The sequence below is a fragment of the Silurus aristotelis genome (genome assembly GCF_946808225.1).
Source record: "Silurus aristotelis genome assembly, chromosome: 21".
In the NCBI taxonomy this organism is placed as follows: Eukaryota; Metazoa; Chordata; class Actinopteri; order Siluriformes; family Siluridae; genus Silurus; species Silurus aristotelis.
The window spans coordinates 12312888-12333187 of NC_139594.1; the positions used below are offsets into that span (position 1 = coordinate 12312888).

Consider the following 20300-nt stretch of genomic DNA (forward strand, 5'->3'; position numbering starts at 1 on the left):
GCTTCTACTTGGGGTTCCTCAGATAGGCTCTAGATCCACTTTGATCATAATGAAGAGGTTTCCTTGGATGCATGAATGAAATACACACATACCACATAGGTTTTTTTTCCCTTTTAAAAATAAAAACTCAGTTAATCTTAGTTAAGGTTAATTTGGCACTGCTTGTTAGTCATATACCAGTATTAGTACATGACATCCTCTGCAGTTGTTCAGGCAAACTTGCACTGTTCAAATGTTCACTTGACATTTGATCTAAATATATTTAAAAGCATTCGTGTTAAATAAAAAGCATGTCAGTAGTCAATTGTGACATTATTGCAGCAACATTGGACAACATTTGAACATGTACAGTCTTAACTGGATGTTACATTGACAATCAGCAATGGGACACATTTGTCCTCATACAGTTCTCTAGTAATGTTACCAAGAAGTCTAGAAGATTACTGCATAGGATAATCTGATGTGTGTTTATGTAGGCAACCGGTTTTTAAAGTACAGAGGGATCACAGTGTTGATCTCTTACGCAGGTAGCGAGGCTTAACTGACTAGTGAGGAGATGCAGCAGGATTATAGAGATGATCAAGAGCTGGCGTGTCAAATATGAAGCAAACCAGTTGTTCAAACTTGTCTTTTTCCCACCACTGACAGGCAATTTTTTTGATATTTGTTCCCAGTCCTCAGCACATCTAAACAAGGTATTTTGGTATATAGGTGTGTCAGCAAAGCTGTTCCAGACACCTTGAGGGCCAGAACTGTGGCACACAATGGTGTATGGTGTGCACTGCTTTGCAATATGGATGGTATACAAGTATAAACATGCGAAAAGTCTTTCAGACTTTTATAAAAGGCTTGATTGTGAACAATTTTGACTGGACCTCTCCAGTGCCAGGAAAGTGCAAACGCTTTGCTGCTCACTCTTTTTCTCTTGTATTTATTTATATGTTAGACAGTTTCCTAATTCATACATGATTCACACTCAGCTTGAGTTAAAACGGATTCGTATGAAAGGTCAGACATTTTGCAGTTTCAGGCTTTTTAAAATAAATGTTTGTTCTGCTGTGTACTGAGAAAACAAACCTCCTTCAGTGCACCTGCTTCAAGAGCACAAGCAGTTTAGTGCTTTCTGGTGTATTTATGCAAACTAATTGACCTGAAGTCACAATAGATCAAATTAGGTCAAATTATTTTGCATTATTTAAATCTTTGTATAATGTTGTGTTGTTTTTGATTTCTTTTTTAATAAGCATGATTGCAAATACAAAATTTGCACACATTACAAATGAATGAAAACAATTCCTAATGTAAGAGTAGCATTCGCGAATTATTCGCTTTGGCACGTTTTAGACTGTATTTGTGTGAACAGGAACAGAATCCATTACATTGGCTGATCTCTGTATTTCTGTTCAAACTTCTAATGAGATGAGATTCCTTCCTGTGTGACTTTTTCTTTTATAAAGTTCTGTTTTTAAAAATTGACAGAGATAAAATCATATTGCCTTTAATTGCTTTTCTCCTTCCAGTGAAATGCAGTGTAATATGTGATGATTTCAGTTTTTTTCCTTTCTCTGACCATTTCCTCTATTTCTGCATACATCTGTCTGCTTTGGGTTGGAAATTTGTTGAACACACCCACTTGTACTCTGAGCTCACTAGAAGAGTGTAATACACTGCCACTATTGATTCAGCACTGTCAAGCAGCCGTGTATCACACCACATTCTCAGCTCAGTACACCTAGGATACTTATACAGCAATGGCTGTCTACCACAAGGAGTTTGAACGGGCAGGCAAAAATGCAGGCCTCCAGATCTGGAGGATTGAGAACATGGAGCTGGTTCCAGTGCCAGAAAGCCTGCACGGGAGCTTTTACGTTGGTGATGCATACTTAGTCCTTCGCACAGTCACACAGAAAAATGTCTTCTTTTATGATCTGCACTTCTGGCTGGGTGAGTTAAAGAACATTTATGGCACAAAGTACATATATTTTGTGGTATGCAATTGACATTATCTGATTGAAGTTTGAAATAAGAGCAATGTGTTCATGCTTTTTTTTTATTATTATTTTTATAATGGTCAATTCAATTTCCCAGTGACTGCATCAATTCCTTGATAATATTCTAACGTGGTTACTGAGATAAGTTAGTTGTAATACAATCTGTTTTGTGGATAGACAGACTGGAATAGATTAGATTCTAATTAATTTTTTTTTTAGATTAGATTATAATAGATTTTTCCATTATTTATTATTATTATTATTATTATTATTATTATTATTATTATTATTATTATTATTATTATTATTGACACCTCTAACTTATATTGTCAAGCTTGTGGTAAAATAGAAACTTGAAATCCATGCTATAAAATAGGAATAAAATAAAAAAGAAATAATGGTGATTAGACAGTTTACAGGCATCCCACATTTGTGACAAGTTATTATTATAAACATTCTGCAAATTTGCACTGACACACTAACTGCACTTCTGAGGTTTTTTTGGTCTTTGCTGATCAGATAACGTTGTGCTAGAACATATACTGATGAAATGATGAAGTGTATCAGTGCATTGCACATTCAAGTTAATATGCTCAGCTCACTGTTGAGGGGCTTCATGGTTTATGTCTGCACATTACTGTCTGAATATAAATAATTCAGGTCAGTTCTGGCATACTTTTGTCTTGTTGCCAGTAAAACCTTTGCAAAACAAGATCAAATATGTGACTACTATTTACTACTTTAAAATGTTCTGTTTTATGTTATTACTTCTTTAACATTCACCACTTTGTAATGAAGCTGACTCCATTGAGATACGTTGCCTTGTCTCTGCTCTTAAATCCACCATTAAGACACTATCACTGACCACTGAGGATGTAAATGGGCCCTTAATGGATTTTCTGTCTATCACATCCTCATCCTAAGAAAAGATCTACTCTAATGCAGTTCATGACATTATGGAGCAGAATGCATTGAAGGCCTTTTATGGTGAAATCATAACAACCACCAACCAAGTGTTTTTACAGTACATCGGTGCATCCTGTAGTTTAGCCAGAAAACTGTTTGCAAAGCATTTAAAGTGTAAATCTGCAGCATGTGCAGTTTAACACAACTATTACTTACAGCTTTGCAGAGGTGTGAAACAAAGTGCATACAGTCACATATTTGAACACTAAAAAAACTTTTTATTTGAGAATTGTACATATAATAAAATGTATTTACAGTGGCTTGCATAAAAATAATTTAATATGAAAATATATATCGCATGCAATCACAAAAGTTTTTTGTAGATGATTTGGCAAACTATATTACCTCTAACTTTATACACAGTATAAATAATGAATAATGACTTATTCTGTAATGTCTTTTTTTGTGTATGTATATTGCTGTATCTGTCCAGGTAAGGAGTGTTCCCAGGATGAAAGTACAGCTGCAGCCATATTTACAGTACAGCTAGATGACTTTCTAGGGGGCAAACCAGTTCAATACCGAGAACTCCAGGGATGTGAATCCACTGCTTTTACCAGCTACTTTAAAGGAGGGATCACATACAAAGTATGTTATCCCACATGATTTAACTCCTGCCTTCTTGGTTTTGGTTTTGTCTATATTGATTGATTGTTTAGGAGCCACGTTAGAATGTTTTGCAGAAGAACTAGCACGTGAAAAAAAAAAAAAAAACATTGATTCTTTATGACTCCAGGCAGGAGGTGTAGCATCAGGGTTCCAGCATGTGGTCACCAATGACCTCAGTGCGAAACGTCTTTTCCACATCAAGGGCCGGCGTGTGATCAGAGCTACAGAAGTGCCTCTAGACTGGGCCAGCTTTAACAAAGGAGACTGTTTCATAGTGGACCTGGGTGCAGTAAGGGGCCCACAAGCAAACACACACACACACACACACACACACACACACACACACACACACACACACACACACACACACACACACACTGTGATTAAATAATCTTTTGATTAGAGATTTTTTATTTAAGATCAATTGAACTCAGAGAAATGCTAATCCAATCACTCATTTCCAGAGAAGGCAAATTGTGAAATCAATTAGAAACTTTAAAATTACATTGCAGTCAAGTCTACACAGAAGTATGAAATAGGATCTCCTGCACAACATGCAGTGTATGTACAATGGGAGGGAATGCTATTTGGATTAGTCTGAAGCCACTGTTATTGTCAACATGAACCCAGAGACATCTCAGGAACTAGTGTAGAATTAGCAAGAACACATGATGCTTTTTCTTGCGTTAACAAGTTGCCTTTGCTGTCAGTGAAAAATCAATAGCAATAAATTACTATTTAATGTAATAAACAGTTTTACTATCATACAGTTGTGGTTGTAATGAAATTAGAAAAGCACACCAACAATAACATTTAAGCAATTTTAACTTCGATAGCAATTTCTAAAGCTATTTTACTATATAGTTTCAGGCCGTTTTATATGTTGAACGAGTTTGTGCCTTTAGAAGGAAAGATTACTAGATTACTGCTAGTAATCCATAGTTCTTTTGACAGATCACCTTTATTCTGTGTTAAAACATTTTGCTCCTAATGTATAAAAGGCCTGATTTAATCTTTTGATTGGCAAGAAAAAGGAATCAATAAACGTTATAGCTTTAATGATGGCTTCAACCAGATATAAATCTATAGGAAGTGCTTTACACTTTACTTAATCTCCACCATCATATCAGATACTGACATCTTTCGGTAGAATGGTGAACACCCCGTCATTAAATTTTCAACTTGTGCTCGCTCAAAACCTTTTAGCACACGTTGTGTTGTATTTTCCCTGTAATTTGCAACCTATCTGTAGACAGGTTGTAAACAGTATATAAAGTGAATCTGTGTGAATAATGTAGCATACTGAGAGCATATATGAATTCTTGATGTGACACTATTAACAAGAAAAATAATAAAATGGCATTTGTATTAAAATAAATTATTTTCCCATATTTGGGACATTGCAGGTGTGTACAGTGACGAGCCAAAAAAAAAGAAATGAAATCAAACATTTGGGCCTGACTATAATTATTTCACTATAAGTATTTCAAACATGAAGAAAAAACATTTAAATATACAGAGCAAACAGATTAAATTGCACTGGTGTTTGTTGTTGAATGTTTCATGGTTATCATGGTTCTCATGCTCACTTTTTCCAGACTATCTACCAATGGTGTGGCTCAAAGTGCAACAAGTTTGAGAGGCTGAAGGCATCTCAAGTTGCTGCAGGCATTCGTGATAATGAACGCAACGGCAGAGCCCAGCTTGTGTTTGTAGAAGAGGGAAGTGAACCCAGTAGGTTGACTGAGGTAACATTTAACATTTAATCTTTATTTACTGTTATAAAAATATCAGAAGGTCCCTTGAAGGTATTGTAACTATAATTCATTATTAGAAACAGGAAATGCTCTTCTGTAAGCAGGAAGGGTTCACTGTGTGTTTTTTTTTCGCAATTAGAAACTATGTGGTTAAGTCGCACAGAACTTTTTGTGACAAAAATATGTAGGCCTTAATATTTTTCATGTCACAGGTTCTTGGTGAAAAGCCGGACCTTGCAGATGGTGATGATAATGATGACATTGCAGCCGATATTTCGAACAGAAAAATGGCAAAACTTTACATGGTGGGATGCTTTTATCAGCTGTAACACAATGAAATATACAGATACAAGTTCTCATATATAACTTTAACAATAAATATGTTGTTTAATAGGTATCTGATGCCAGTGGAAAAATGCAAGTGACGGTTGTATCAGAAGAAAATCCTTTCTCTCAGTGTCACCTTTTGACTGATGAGTGCTTCATTTTGGATCATGGCAAAAGCAAGATGATCTTTGTGTGGAAGGGTGTGTACAACTGAAACATTATAATCTTCATAGCATCTTCATGCTAAATGCTTATTTAGATTTATAATTAAAGGAATAGGCACTAATGAGCTGCTGACAAAAAATCCATTTCAAATTGTTTTGAAACATGAGCATTTCTCTGCTTTAGCTCATTCTTTATCACACAAATCATTTCCTTTCTGACCTAGGCCGCAACGCAAACCCCAGTGAAAGAAAAGAAGCAATGAAGACGGCTGAAGGCTTTATCAAACAGATGGGTTATCCTGCAAACACACAGGTTCACAGCTCTATTCTAATAATTAAGAATGTGACAGTCAAAGACCCTTATTCTCTTTGAATGTTCGTTCTTTGATTAAATTAAATGAAAGCTTTCCCAATGCTGCCACAGTTACACTGCATTATTTTAACAATTAACAATTAATTAAATAAGTAATTAAAAGTCAGATGCACTGTGTCATAAAAACTTTTCCATTCTTCAAAAAACAGATTCAGGTGCTTCCAGAAGGAGGAGAGACTCCCATATTCAAACAGTTCTTTAAGGACTGGAAAGAGAAGGACCAGAGTGAAGGACTGGGCCGAGTCTATGTCACAGAGCAGGTTGCTAGGATTCGACAGGTGGAGTTTGACGCTTCTAAACTTCACGAATCTAACCAAATGGCAGCCCAGTACAACATGGTGGATGATGGCACTGGAGAAACACAGGTAAGCAAACATGTAATGCAGCTTGTATAAATGGGCTAGCAGGTCTTGCAAATTATAAAGAGAGACATTGGTATAAAGTTATTTTTTTTGGCTTGCATGATATATTGTTTGCTGTTAAACACTGCAGAATTATCACAAATGTAATAAAAAAAATAGTATATTGACCAGTTTGGGAACCCTGAACAATCATACAAATATGTGATTGTTAAATATCCCAGATTTACTGATTTGATACAGATTTAGTCCTCTTTTACTTAATAACCTTTTTGTTTTGAAGCATTTTGGTGGTGGGACTTTGGCTATAAAAGGACACTAAAGGGCTGGTTTTAAAAATAATTTATAGACAGAATTGCATATTGTAATCATTTTACATAAATACATAAAGAAAATCTTTATGTCCGGGTTTTTCTTTTGTTTATGGATTGTTGTACTTTTCAGATTTGGAGGGTTGAGACTGGCAATAAAGTACAGAGCAAAGTTCTGATAGATCCACAGACATATGGACAGTTCTATGGAGGGGACTGTTATATCATTTTATACACCTACAAACGAGGACAAATCATCTACACCTGGTAAGGGTTACACTTGATCACTGTTCCTCTATGACTAACTAATTGTGACAATGAATTTTTCCTGTAGTTCATTTAATAGCTTTGAAGCTATGAACCTTTCTGCTCTCTCTGTTTATAGGCAGGGATCCAGCAGTACAATAGATGAACTGGCTGCTTCAGCTTTTCTCACTGTGGAACTTGATAAGTCACTGGGTGGAAATGCAGTCCAGGTGGGATAATTAAGGACACACATTAGAAGTATAAATCAGAAATAAGTTTATTTATTTTCATAAATTTTTCTATTATGATTATAAGATATAAAGGTAAGGAATATATGACATATATAGTCTACCAGACACCAGGTACTACTAGGTGGGCCTGATATAAAGTAGATAGTGGTTTATAATAATGTTATTGCACTAATAAACTGATAAACTCTGATAAACTGTGAGGGCTTTCAGGAACATTTGTATGTATATTGAGATCACGTGACCCTTTAACTGCCCAGGTGGATTCCAGTCATTTAACTGAATGCAACAGGCATTTCACAGTAATGGTGGTGAATACTTATTAAGTCACACTTAACAGATTCATTTATTTGGACATTTATTTTGCAAAACTACACTTTATTTTTTTTCAATATTATGCGGTTTAGACTTATGACATAAACCAAATGATGTATAACTCCATTTCACATCATAACACTACAGAACATGAAAATGTTAAAAGGGCTGAAATGTATACATGTTAAATAAACCAGGTGTGCAAATTATGAGGTAAAACAACTATAACTGTCAATCATATTGTGTTTAATGTTTCGAATGTATTAGTATTACAAAAAGTGAGTTATTCAGGAAAAACACTGCCATCTTGTGGTCATGTTTAAAGCTTTGTGTAAAGCTTGATCACACATGATTTTAGGTCCGGGTGACCCAAGGGAAGGAGCCAGCACATTTGTTGAGTCTGTTTAAAACCAAGCCTCTGGTTGTGTATAAAAATGGGACCTCCAGGAAAGGAGGGCAGGTACCTCCACCTTCGACTCGACTATTTCAAGTGCGCAGAAACCTGGGTAACATCACACGTATATCTGAGGTAAAGTTGTGCAAACGTTTAAATATATCAAACATGTGGTTCCACTTTTATTATTGAATATATTCACTCAAAGTGATGTTTTTGTGTTTTTTACAGGTTGATGCAATAGCAGCTAGTTTAAACTCCAATGATGCCTACCTATTGAAGGTGCCTCAGGGAAACGGGTATCTGTGGGTAGGGAAGGGGGCGAGTGAAGAAGAGGAGCATGGAGCTGAATACATGAGTAAGCTGCTGCAGTGTCAGACTGAACGCATTACAGAGGGAAAGGAGCCAGGTGAGAACACACCCCTCACTGTTTATACATACTATTACCACAGCACTGAATGCTCAATTCTTATGGATGAAAAGGTGTTAATTTATTTTCAATAACAGCACAGCTCTGACATTATCTATGACTGGGTTATTTATTAGTATAACAACTTCCTTTAGTGTTTTATCAGTACATAATTGTTTGCTGTACATAGACATTGTAACAATTTTCAAAAAAAGTGTCATGTCAGCGTTTTCTATTGATCCTAATTATAGCTTGGGAGTTCTGGGTTCTTGGTGAAAAGCAAAGCTGCACTGATTATTATTAAAATTCAACTTTAAGAAATATATTATTTATAGCAGCTGAAATTCTGAACATGAACTAGCTTTATCATACATACATACATACATACATATCAACTATTTATAGGAAATCATTTTAGCACTTGAACAACCATTGCAGGTGAATAGGAAATAAGAATACAATACCATAGACTGTTGATGACAGTGTAATTTGCCATTTACTGTTCGAATCATTTTTATAACTATGCCAATATCATAGTTTTTGCATAGCATTTTTGCAAATTAGATTCTAATTCTATTTGGTCCTATACTATTTGGTAGTTCCAGAACTGGAAAGCATATGTTTCCATGTTGGAAATATTCCATGTCCAATTTTTCTTTAAAAATTTTTCAAATTTTTTTCAAAGGGGCATTCTGGAAAACTTTGGGTGGACAAACCAAGTACCAGACATCAGAGAGGCTAGAGAGTAAAAGCATTATACGGCCTCCCCGTCTGTTTGCCTGCTCCAACAAAACGGGAAGATTTATTGTGAGTATTCAGACTATAAAGAGAGAGCTTTTCAGTTAAAGGATATGGTTCATAATAAGGCAGTTTGGAATGTAACAAATTTGCTGTTTTTGCTTTATATTAAATAAGCTGTTTTGAAATTACAACTCATTGTGTGAATTTGATCTTCACATTTGGATTGAGAGATGACTTAAGTAGGAATGGCATGGAATTCCTATGTAGCCATGTTTGGTTCTTGTGTTAAAGGACCTATTTTTATAGTTTAACTGATAAATTGATTTATGTTTAGTACAACATAAGTATCATATATTGCCATTCGTTGTTGATAGTGGTGGTAGTAGTTAAGATGCTGGACTAAGGCTTAGAAGGTCATGAGTTCAAGTCCCAGCCCAGGCAAGCTGCCACTGCTGAGCCCTTGAGCAAACCTCTTAACCCTCAACTGCTCAATTGTGTAAAAAAAACAAACCAGAAAGTGATAAATCATCACTCTAAAAGGGTCTGCCAAATGCCTTAAATGATTAACAGGCCAGACTAAATACAGTCTTTGAAAATACTACGTTCGAAGGATCACATGAGTGAAACAGTTTTACAGTAGCAACTTAGTTATTGCAGTTTTTAAATACTGTTTGCAGACTTTCTTTTTTTAAGAAAATATTGGCATTAAAAAAATGCAGCTTTATGTTTTATAGCATAATAAAGGGGAAATAAATGATTTATTTATGTTTAATACTCAGATTGAAGAAGTGCCTGGGGAGTTTACACAGGATGACCTGGCAGAGGATGATGTCATGCTACTGGATGTCTGGGATCAGGTAGAGTAAATAAGCTTTTAATCAGACATATTCTGACAAATGTAAATATGATCATATAAAAACAAAATAAAAACCATATGCATGTATATATCTGTGATCAGGTTTTTATATGGATTGGAGCTGATGCCAATGAAGTGGAAAGAACAGAGTCAGTAAAGTCGGGTGAGCAACTCTTGCACACATTAATTTCCCTGCAATAAAATCCACCACATTAAGCATGATAATAACATATCAGTATTATTTAACATAATTATGTGTGTCAAAATAGATCACTAATAGCACTCAAGTGCACACGTAATGACTTTAAAATGCATTAAAGATGAAATCATTGCCAGCATCGTTTTGGACTGTTGTAAAAGTGTCTTGTGTGATGAGTTCAGTGTGACAAAAATAATTAAAGAAAATGATGAGGTGAAATATTCGATTCTTGAATGGCCATCAGGGCGTACATTAAGTGCTACCATACAAGCCAAATGTCGAATGACCTAATCATAATTACATAATTACAAATTACTAAACAGTCTAAACATGTCAGCTTTATTGTCATTATATTAATGCTACAATTGTTTTTTAGTTACTCTGTGTAGCCAACAGTCAACATCGTCTCAAAATAACTCAATTATATACTTATACATTTGTAGGAATGGAGGCTTAATTTATTTTTGATACAAAATGGGGGAAAATGTGTATAAATTGAATACATTTATTCTGCCAAATTAACAAGAAATAAAAAAAATAATAAATATAAAAATATAAGAAATCTACATTGTAAAAATATTCATGTTATTGGTCATTATCATATAGACTGCGTAACCTAAACAGACATAGGCAATAATCATCTTTTTGTACTCTATTGTACTGATAATGTGAAATGGTCAGGGTAGTAACAGGAATCAAAGTCAATCAAAATAACAAACAAACAAACAAAAAACTTCAAATAAGTGTAACAACAGTCCACTAATGTCTTGAACAGGAATGTACATACCTGCTAACAGTGCAATACACAGTACACACAGGGTCAAGGCCAGTGTCTAGCACTGAAGTATGTGCAAACACTGTCGTACACTTCCCAAGGTGAAAAGGTGAAAAATCTCTCACTGATTGCTGATTTACCATTCCTTTACAGCCAAGACGTATATTGACACGGATCCATCAGGACGGGATAAGGGGACATCCATAGTGATAGTTAAACAGGCTCATGAGCCCCCTACCTTTACAGGGTGGTTCCTGGGATGGGACTCCTCCAAGTGGCAAACAAAATGAAGACACAGCATGTTATTTTTTAGCTAATGGCATCTAAAAGACAAGGAAAATACGAGTTACTATGCTTTTCTTTCCCCTGAAAGCATGTTCTTCAGCTATTTTATTCAACTTGCATGCACTATTCTTCTCTGTATTGTCTATTGTCTCTGAATAATGATGTTTTGTTACTGCTTCATGTAAAAAAAATCCATCAATGTATGATGAAAAAAAATCAATAAAAAGTAAAACTGATTAGAGCACTGGGTTTTTTTTAGTCACACCTGATGAATTACTGTCTCAGTGATTAACTTTGGTCGTATGCATTGAGTTATTTCAAAAATGTAATCAAGATAAATAGCTCCAGCTTTCGCAGACGTTAATCCAGGGGAAAATAAGGTGACGTGGCAACTAGCGACTGCTAGATGGCGATCGCGAGTCCTATTTTTCTTATGTATCTCCAGTCTCGATTGTTTAATGATCATGATTCCAGATCCCAAGACGAGAAAAAAAACGCTTGTGTATTTATATATACTGTAACACATTATAGACAGTCTGGGCGGTTGTTATTTGGCTCTTCTTGAGGTCGGACACGTGTGAATGGCCGGGCGATCCGCGTGATAGACAAGCTCATCTCGGGCACATTGGCTTTTAGATGGAGTTGTTGATGGATCTGGAGCCACCGCCTCTTTTCATCAGGTCTCACTTAAGACCAAAGACTCGTTCTTTTCCGGATCCAATTATTACAAACAGTGTTTGTGTACTCTACAAACATTCAAAGATACACTTTGAAATAAATATTGATTGTGTTGTCATGGTTAAGCACACACAACAAACAGGCTGTATGTACAATCATGCTGCATTTAATGCCACCTATTATTTAAATTCTCTAGATAACTAAGTATATTATGTACTACTAATGCCACTTCGATATAATAATAATAATAATAATAATATCAATAATAGTAATAGTTATTATAATTATTTTTAAATCCACACAAACAGGGAAGCACTTTAAACGTAATGGCATCATTAAAATAAATACAAAACTAATGTTGAAATGTGTTTAAAGTAACAGTTTTAAAGTTCAATTCAATTTTATTATCTGTAAATAATAAATAATGTCTTCGTGTAAGTCTTACTTTTATATATATATATATATATATATATATATATATATATATATATATATATATATATATATATATATATATATATATATATATATATATATACAGTACAGACCAAAAGTTTGGACACACCTTCTCATTCAAAGAGTTTTCTTTATTTCCATGACTATGAAAATTGTAGATTCACACTGAAGGCATCAAAACTATGAATTAACACATGTGAAATTATATACATAACAAAAAAGTGTGAAACAACTGAAAAATGTCATATTGTAGGTTTTTCAAAGTAGCCACCTTTTGCTTTGATTACTGCTTTGCACACTCTTGACATTCTCTTGATGAGTTTCAAGAGGTAGTCACCTGAAATGGTCTTCCAACAGTCTTGAAGGATTTCCCCGAGAGATGCTTGGCACTTGTTAGCCCTTTTGCCTTCACTCAGCGGTCCAGCTCCCCCCTAAACCATCTCGATTGGGTTCAGGTCCGGTGACTGTGGAGGCCAGGTCATCTGGCGCAGCACCCCATCACTCTTCTTCTTGGTTAAATAGCCCTTGATGCCTTCAGTGTGACTCTACAATTTTCATAGTCATGAAAATAAAGAAAACTCTTTGAATGAGAAGGTGTGTCCAAACTTTTGGTCTGTACTGTATATATATTGTTTCAATGTAATTAACGTCCCTCTTCCTTATCTTTCAAATAAAAAACAAAACATGTGATTAAAGTTCAGTTAAATGTTATCATCTACAAATCAGAAACTTGTAAATTTTATATATTTAATCAACGCTTAAGGTAAGTTTTTTTTTGTGTGTTGAACTCATATTCACAATAATTGATATTAAATTCCTATAGCACATGAAAGGAACACGGGAGTTCCCTGTGAAACTTCCAGCACGCGCCGATGGCGGTAGGTGTGTCTCGGATTAAAGACGAACGTGACATCTGACCAATCAGCGTTCATCCAGGACGCGCGTTTGTTTAGAAAAGGACCAATCAGTAGCCTGCTATATGTTGTCAGTCGCCGCAGTAGTGCTGGAATAAACTGGCAGTCGGGTTGCGGTATCAGTCCGGGAGTCGGTGAGCCGCGGCACTGTGTGGAGACGGACACGGTGTTGCAGTTTGCTCATCTCGAATAGGAAACACATCGGTGGGGAAACAGGCGAAGTTATCCTTCCCAAACCGCAGATTAAGCCATTAAGGTGAGTATCAGGGTTATAATTCCGTCTTCCCATAGCACATACCTGTCTGTAGTCAACCGGTATATTTATTCGTTTTAATGATGATGATGATGATGATGATGATGATGATGGACACGCCGCTGCAGCCTGATGCACGCGATTCTTAATCACTTGTTGGCAGCAATTACAAATTTGATTCGATTTTTATTTGCACTCACAGATGGCCGGCGACAGCGTTTTAGTTGCAAAGCAGATTAAGCTATAGTAGATTCATTATTACATTTTGTTAAACAGTGACCCAACTAATGGGCATTCCTTTTTTATTTTATTTCTTTTTTTTTTTTTCATTCCAAACCACCTGCACGACATTCATCCTGAAATAAAAAAGTGGCATGAATAGGATCCAGTGGGCGGAGAAGATGCCCGTTCTTGTCATTCATTGTGGATTTTATATTGCAGTTGAATGGGATTAGACAGTGGAGAGAATTAGCCTATGAAACCTCTGCTCTCTCCACTGCTGCTACATGTGTAAATGTGCTCTCGGGCTCCTGCTGGTTTTATTCCACATTCATCCTCCCTGCCACGAAGTGCCATCCAGCTAAGAGAAGGCAGGGTGCGATTTCAGAATGACAAAGAGAAAGCCAGGCCCACTTTCCATCCAGTTTTCTAAAGCACAAATCCAATGTACTGTGTGTTGGTTAGGGATTCACACTGCTGGCTTCATTGCATCAGTTCTCTTTTCATCTGGTTTCAGGTTCTTGCAGTCTCCAGGGGGTGAAAGAAGCTTTGGTAAAGCAATAGTGGCTTCTGGTCTTCTCGATCTTCCTCTCCACGATTGTCAAGATGGGGAACGGCTTATCGGAGCCCCACACCATCTTCCCTGGACTGCCGTCGTTCCAGGCCCTGCATATCGTTATTCTTGGGCTAGACTGCGCCGGCAAGACGACGGTATTATACAGGCTGCGGTTCAACGAGTTTGTGAACACAGTCCCGACCAAAGGCTTTAACACGGAAAAGATTAAATTGGCGCTGGGTACAAAAAGTCGGACAGCGGCATTCCACTTTTGGGATGTAGGTGGTCAGGAGAAACTGCGTCCACTGTGGCGCTCGTACACGCGCTGTGCTGATGGCCTCGTGTTTGTGGTGGACTCTGTGGACACTGAGCGCATGGAGGAGGCCAAAACAGAGCTGCACAAAATCACAAGGCTACAGGAGAACCAGGGCGTTCCTGTACTTGTGCTGGCCAACAAGCAGGACCTGCGGAACGCTCTACCACTGGGTGAGCTGGAGCGGCTGTTGGCGCTCAATGAACTCGGTTCCCACACGCCCTGGCATCTCCAGCCGGCTTGTGCCATCATCGGAGAAGGCCTACAGGAGGGTCTGGAGCGTCTACATGGCATGATTAGTAAGCGCAAGAAGATGATGAGACAACAAAAGAAGAAGAGATGAGTGATAGGATTTAGTCAAGTTCACTCATCTTGCGATTATATGCCTCCTGTCACTGTGCACTGGTGGATTCATTGATTTTACCGGTTGAGTTTTATCAGCCTGATTGGTGGAGCTGGATACAGTTTAAAGACTGCTTAACAACTGTACACTATTGATTTATCACCCCGGTCATGGAAGGGTGCTCGGAGTTAACTGAATGACTTCACAGGACCTTTAATACTACTTCATTGGACATGTTGTTCATTGGTTTGTTACGAAGGTAAACACTGAAGAAAAAAAGTGGTAAATACTCTGTGATACACAGATGAACTAATGAAGCGAAAAAGATTACCAAAGCCCCTGCGGAGTGTTCAGAAATAACTAGTGCACACATAGTGGTGATCTTTCACTCCTGTTCATGTGATAAACACAGGCCTTTTTATTAGACCATTGTTGCACAACAAAGGTGGGGTTGTACGGAGAACCAGGATAAGCTTTATGTGTCACTACTTTGGGAAACACAAATGTTTGAGTATAACGTCAGAACCGAGTGCTTCACCAGCCAAAACACGTGCAGTCCTGTAATATCAGGTGTCTTATTAAAAGGTTCAGCATTGATAGCAGTGCTTTTCCCAGGGTTCCTTTCTGTCTTTACAATCAAAGTGGAATGATGGTGTTATTAGTAGTACTATATGCCACGTGTGCTTCCCTCTACATTTAAATGCACTTTAGCAAACCCCTTTTTGTCTTTTGTAGACTATGAACATCAGATTTTGTATAAAACCTATGACATTGCTTCAAATGGAGCGTTTTATAAGTCCTACGTTGTTTTATGTTCAGGTGTGTCATTTTTTCCCCTCAGTATGTGTGTGATGGAGGGCTTTCTGTGTCAAAAGTTATACGCCTTGAATAAAACAACAGATTCAATCAAGAGACTTGAATATTTTGATTCCTGATGGTGTATTGAATGCTTTACTATGCTTTTTTATCGTCATCATAAGCCATGGATAGTTATGGAATTTATTATCCTTTTCCTAAGCTGATAATTATATCTGATCACCTAAACTCAGTGAACGTTGGCCTTTGAATCTACAGTGTGCAGGAATGATATCATGCCTTAATTACAACAGGTAACTTTATTAACTGAATTGCTTCATTCACTGTGAGTAACACTGGCACACTTTCGCTCCCTCACATCATTGTATCAGCTAATTCTCTCTCTCTTTCTCACACACACACACACACACACACACACACACACACACACACACACACACACACACACACACACACACACACACACACACACACACACACTCACACACACTCACACACACTCACACTTAAAATGTCCACTCCCCATTTTAAATGTTGTGTCCAAGAGTTTTACTGGAAGTGAGTTATATTCAAAAGTTCAACAATAGAGCAGATTGATGAGATCTCTGCCTATATCAATTGCATTATGGTGCTTTAGAGATTTTTGCTCACATTAGAGTGGCTGAGGATGGCAGAGAGGCTGTATGTAGCATTGCTGCCCCACAGGATCCACCTCTCAAAAACAGGTACAAGAATTGGCTGTGCTAAATTGCCCCAATGTGTGAAAGAGTTTACTCCTTTCACAGTGGCCATGAGTAGAATAAAATAGTTACTCCAAAGGAATAAATGAAAAAGTACATAAAAAAAGGCCTGTGTACATGCTGCAAAAGAGCTCACAGGTTCTTGCATTATTTTCTCAATATTTTCTATTCTATGTTTATAGGGAGCTGTAAACATTGAATATCTGAACATCATCAGAAACTTGTCAAGCTCTCAGTGTGGTAGGTTTTGACTCGAATTCCCACACAGAGGTGTATGTTGACTTTGGAAAGGACCTGGCATGAATGTGTTTAGGAAACGCGTATTTTCTCTGTGAACAATGAGGTGCTAACACGGGGCAGAGGCCTGTCCAGCAGCTGACACATCAAAACAGGACATTTGCTGGACTTGTTTGTGCTGTGTAGTTTTCTTGTTGGAGGGAAATGTGACAGACGTGAGCAAAGAGCAGCTGGCTACACTTTCAGGCCATTGAAGTATAGTAAATGAAATAGTCTACTTCTGATTGTGGTCTGGTTTAGGAAATATGCAAAACAAATTTTGTCTATTGGTGATGCTGCACCTTTCAGTAGGGAAAACTAAATTTCTGCTTGGTATGCCTGTGTGGAGATCATACAGTAATTTAAAAAAAGAATTCTTAATTCCAACCACTACAGACTTTTGTAGCAAACATTGCACCAAAACTAATTAATAAAGCATAGATTGCTGAGGGCAAAAGAGTTTTTTTGCTGACAGGTTTGACTTTGTGTTTAAATGGTTTTGAAAAGAGGAGTTGAAAATCACACATGACAGTGTCTGCCTCCTTTTAACGATTCAGAACCTACTAGGCTTCTGTGTTTTCATGTAAAATTAAGTAGTGATGTCTTTGTGGGGAGCTTCCCAAGTACCCAGTGATTTGGTTCCATAAGAGCTCAAGCAGGGCCTGGTAGTTCCCCTGATAGTGAGAGGAAGCAGACCTGGTTTATCTGGCCCTCCCTACAACTAATAGGTCAGTTGTACCCATACACCCACATATGCCTTTGGGTCTTCCTGTGCTACTGTGGCTTCTAGAACAAATTTCCGTTTGATCATGTGATGTCATTACCAGAGGATTAAAGGGCTTTGTGTGGCACAGAAGAGTTTATTCTGCCCAGCATACTTCCTGTTCCTCTTTTCCCAGAGCTAGAACATAGTGTCTCAGACTAATGGTGTCCTGCCATTCCCCCTTATCATTACTCAGCCCTGGCATGTCACTGTTTTCCCACACCCAATCATAAACAGGGACCTCATGCACTTTAAAAGGTCGCTTATGGTTATAAAGTACTATATCTATACTGCCATTTAGGCTTTTTAAGAGGAATTTGGGGTGAATCTGCTATGTATGTTCCATAGCAGAGACTGATTTAGATTTCAAACATATAAGCTAAATATTACAATTAAGCAATGAGGAAGAGAATAAATCTAATACTCACATAGACTTATCTATAATTCCCTCCAAGTGTTATCTAGACAATGTTTCATTTATTGGATCGAACAACAAAATTTACATTAATTAGAAAGTAGGGGGAATGGAATTGCATACAGGCCCTATACTTTATGACCAGGCTTTGAACACTTCCTGATTTGGGTAAACAAGCTTAATGGAACCTAAAAGTAATAAAACCACTTTAAAACAGCAAGTGATAAAGGTTTAAATTATGGCACTCAATTTATATCCATATCATTTCATGTCCCAGTGTCTCCATGGTACCATTTATTCAGTCTGGCTGCTTTCTAAAGAGACAGACATGCTTACATTTAGATTACCAAACCTTTGAGCAGGAAAGCCTATCACACATGTCTAGCTGCATGAGTGAGGGTCGAATATGTGTGTGTGACGCGAACAAGCCTGGGTGGGGTCGGTGGCTTTTAAGCAGAAGGGAAAGCAGACAAAGATAAGTCTAGAACCACTCCCTCAGAATATCTCTGATTCCAGCCCTGTATTCTCAGAATCTCTGTACCTAATGCTTCTGACTATTGCATTTGTCATTAAAAATTCTTTATTGCACATAATGTCAGTCAGTTTATTTCAGTTTCTGAAAGAATAATTAAAAAAACCTATAAAAAATCTAGGAAATCTTGAAAGGGAGGGCATTCTTAGCTGCAAAATTACTTCACAGTCATTTCATCTATTGTTGCAGCCTATAATAATGAGGGTATAGTCATTACTTGAATAGGCAATTATTCCAAGTGCTTCTAAGGCTTTCTATTTTAATCACGAATCCCTCATTTATAAAGGCACGATATGGCTTTTGCTAACTTATAATACAGTGGCAATGTTCCTGTACTGTATACTTTATACCCAAGTAGTCATTAAAATATTATACATAATATACAGATAAAGAATGCCAACATTAAGCTTGAAAGACCTCCATTGTTTTGTCCTCAGAGGATTATGAAATGTTTAGCATCCGATTGAACACATCTACCCTTTTTGAACAACTGCATGCATGTGCAGCTTGATTGCTAAATCTACCACAGTTTACTTGAATCTCACAGGGCTTGTCTGGGTTTATTTGGATTAACACTGCTTTGGTCTGGTGGATGTGTGATTCAAGCTTGCATGAAAGCCATATGTCTAAGAAGGCTAGCTTTCTTTGAGGAAAAAGTAAAATTAAAGAAAAAACAAACAAAGGAAAGTGATGCCTTTAATCTTTTGTAGGATTTTAGATGGCTTGTGAATGGAGTCAAAAATCGTGATGGCACATAAGAAACCACTGTAGTTTTATTTTGTGTTGACTTCTGGTGTGCAGGAAGTATGGGTTCACACCACCTTGTCTATTTCCTCTCCTTCTCTGATTAGAGGTCAGTGGTCATGAGGATGGATTTCTGAAACCTTAAACAACTGTCTACAAAAATAATAAAACAAAAAACACAGCAATCTATGTAAATGTTTATTTCTATATAAACACCTTGTTTTCCCCAAAAGCCTTTAATGTGACCAAATAGATTACAGTAACTGTTTGGGTTTTTTATTCAAATGCATTTCCTCTCTATTTTAATATGTAATAAAAAATAAATGGAGAGAGCATGAGGTGGTTTTGAAACTGTGAAAGAGAGAATAAAAAAAACCCAAGATCATAGAATTATTTAATTTGATTGTGCTCTGTGGCTTTCCTTCAAACAAACCATCAAACAGGCAGTAATATCTAACAAATGCCAGGTTTAATTCAGCCAGAACTTGTTAAAAAGCATTCACCTTCAAAAAAAGACTTTCATCTAACCCCATTTTAACATTTATGAATTATGCACCAGTACGCCAGAGCAGCTGCAGTCTCCTTATTTAACTTGCAGTAAAGTGAATGGCTGTGGGGGGATTTACTGGCATAATTGTTAGCAGTGGATGGTTATTTGTGGATAATATGCAAAGATTTGAAAATAAATGTAATGGTTTATAGAGTAGTTTTGCAAATTAAATGAACCTTAAAGTATGTGCCACGATTTTGTACAGTAATTGTCGATTCACAGGTTTCCGCATCATAATAATCATTTGTGAATAAGCTTGTGTTCCATATGACTTTCCAAATCCTTTCACTGGATTAAAATTTAGGAAGAGGGAGGGGTGAACTCTGGGTGTGGATCTTACTACTGGATAGGGAAGTATGGATAGGAAGTATCCTGTTTTTTCGTTCCGTTAGCAGGGTGGGAATGTC

General features: G+C 36.9%; 2 protein-coding genes across 2 annotated transcripts; both read left to right on the forward strand.

Moving 5' to 3' along the window:
- Positions 1 to 1125: 1125 nt before the first annotated feature.
- Positions 1126 to 11561, forward strand: scin (scinderin). The gene is made up of 16 exons (XM_083523422.1): positions 1126 to 1944; positions 3391 to 3545; positions 3694 to 3855; positions 5165 to 5314; positions 5536 to 5628; positions 5718 to 5850; positions 6039 to 6127; positions 6337 to 6552; positions 6991 to 7124; positions 7243 to 7333; positions 8025 to 8195; positions 8292 to 8469; positions 9155 to 9276; positions 9990 to 10067; positions 10169 to 10229; positions 11194 to 11561. Exons 1-16 carry the CDS (start codon positions 1752 to 1754, stop codon positions 11328 to 11330), a joined length of 2163 nt encoding a protein of 720 aa, XP_083379548.1. The 5' UTR covers positions 1126 to 1751; the 3' UTR covers positions 11331 to 11561.
- Positions 11562 to 13438: 1877 nt separating this feature from the next.
- On the forward strand, positions 13439 to 15967 carry arl4ab (ADP-ribosylation factor-like 4ab). The gene is made up of 2 exons (XM_083523360.1): positions 13439 to 13629; positions 14363 to 15967. Exon 2 carries the CDS (start codon positions 14452 to 14454, stop codon positions 15055 to 15057), a length of 606 nt encoding a protein of 201 aa, XP_083379486.1. The 5' UTR covers positions 13439 to 13629; positions 14363 to 14451; the 3' UTR covers positions 15058 to 15967.
- The last annotated feature ends 4333 nt before the right edge of the window (positions 15968 to 20300 follow it).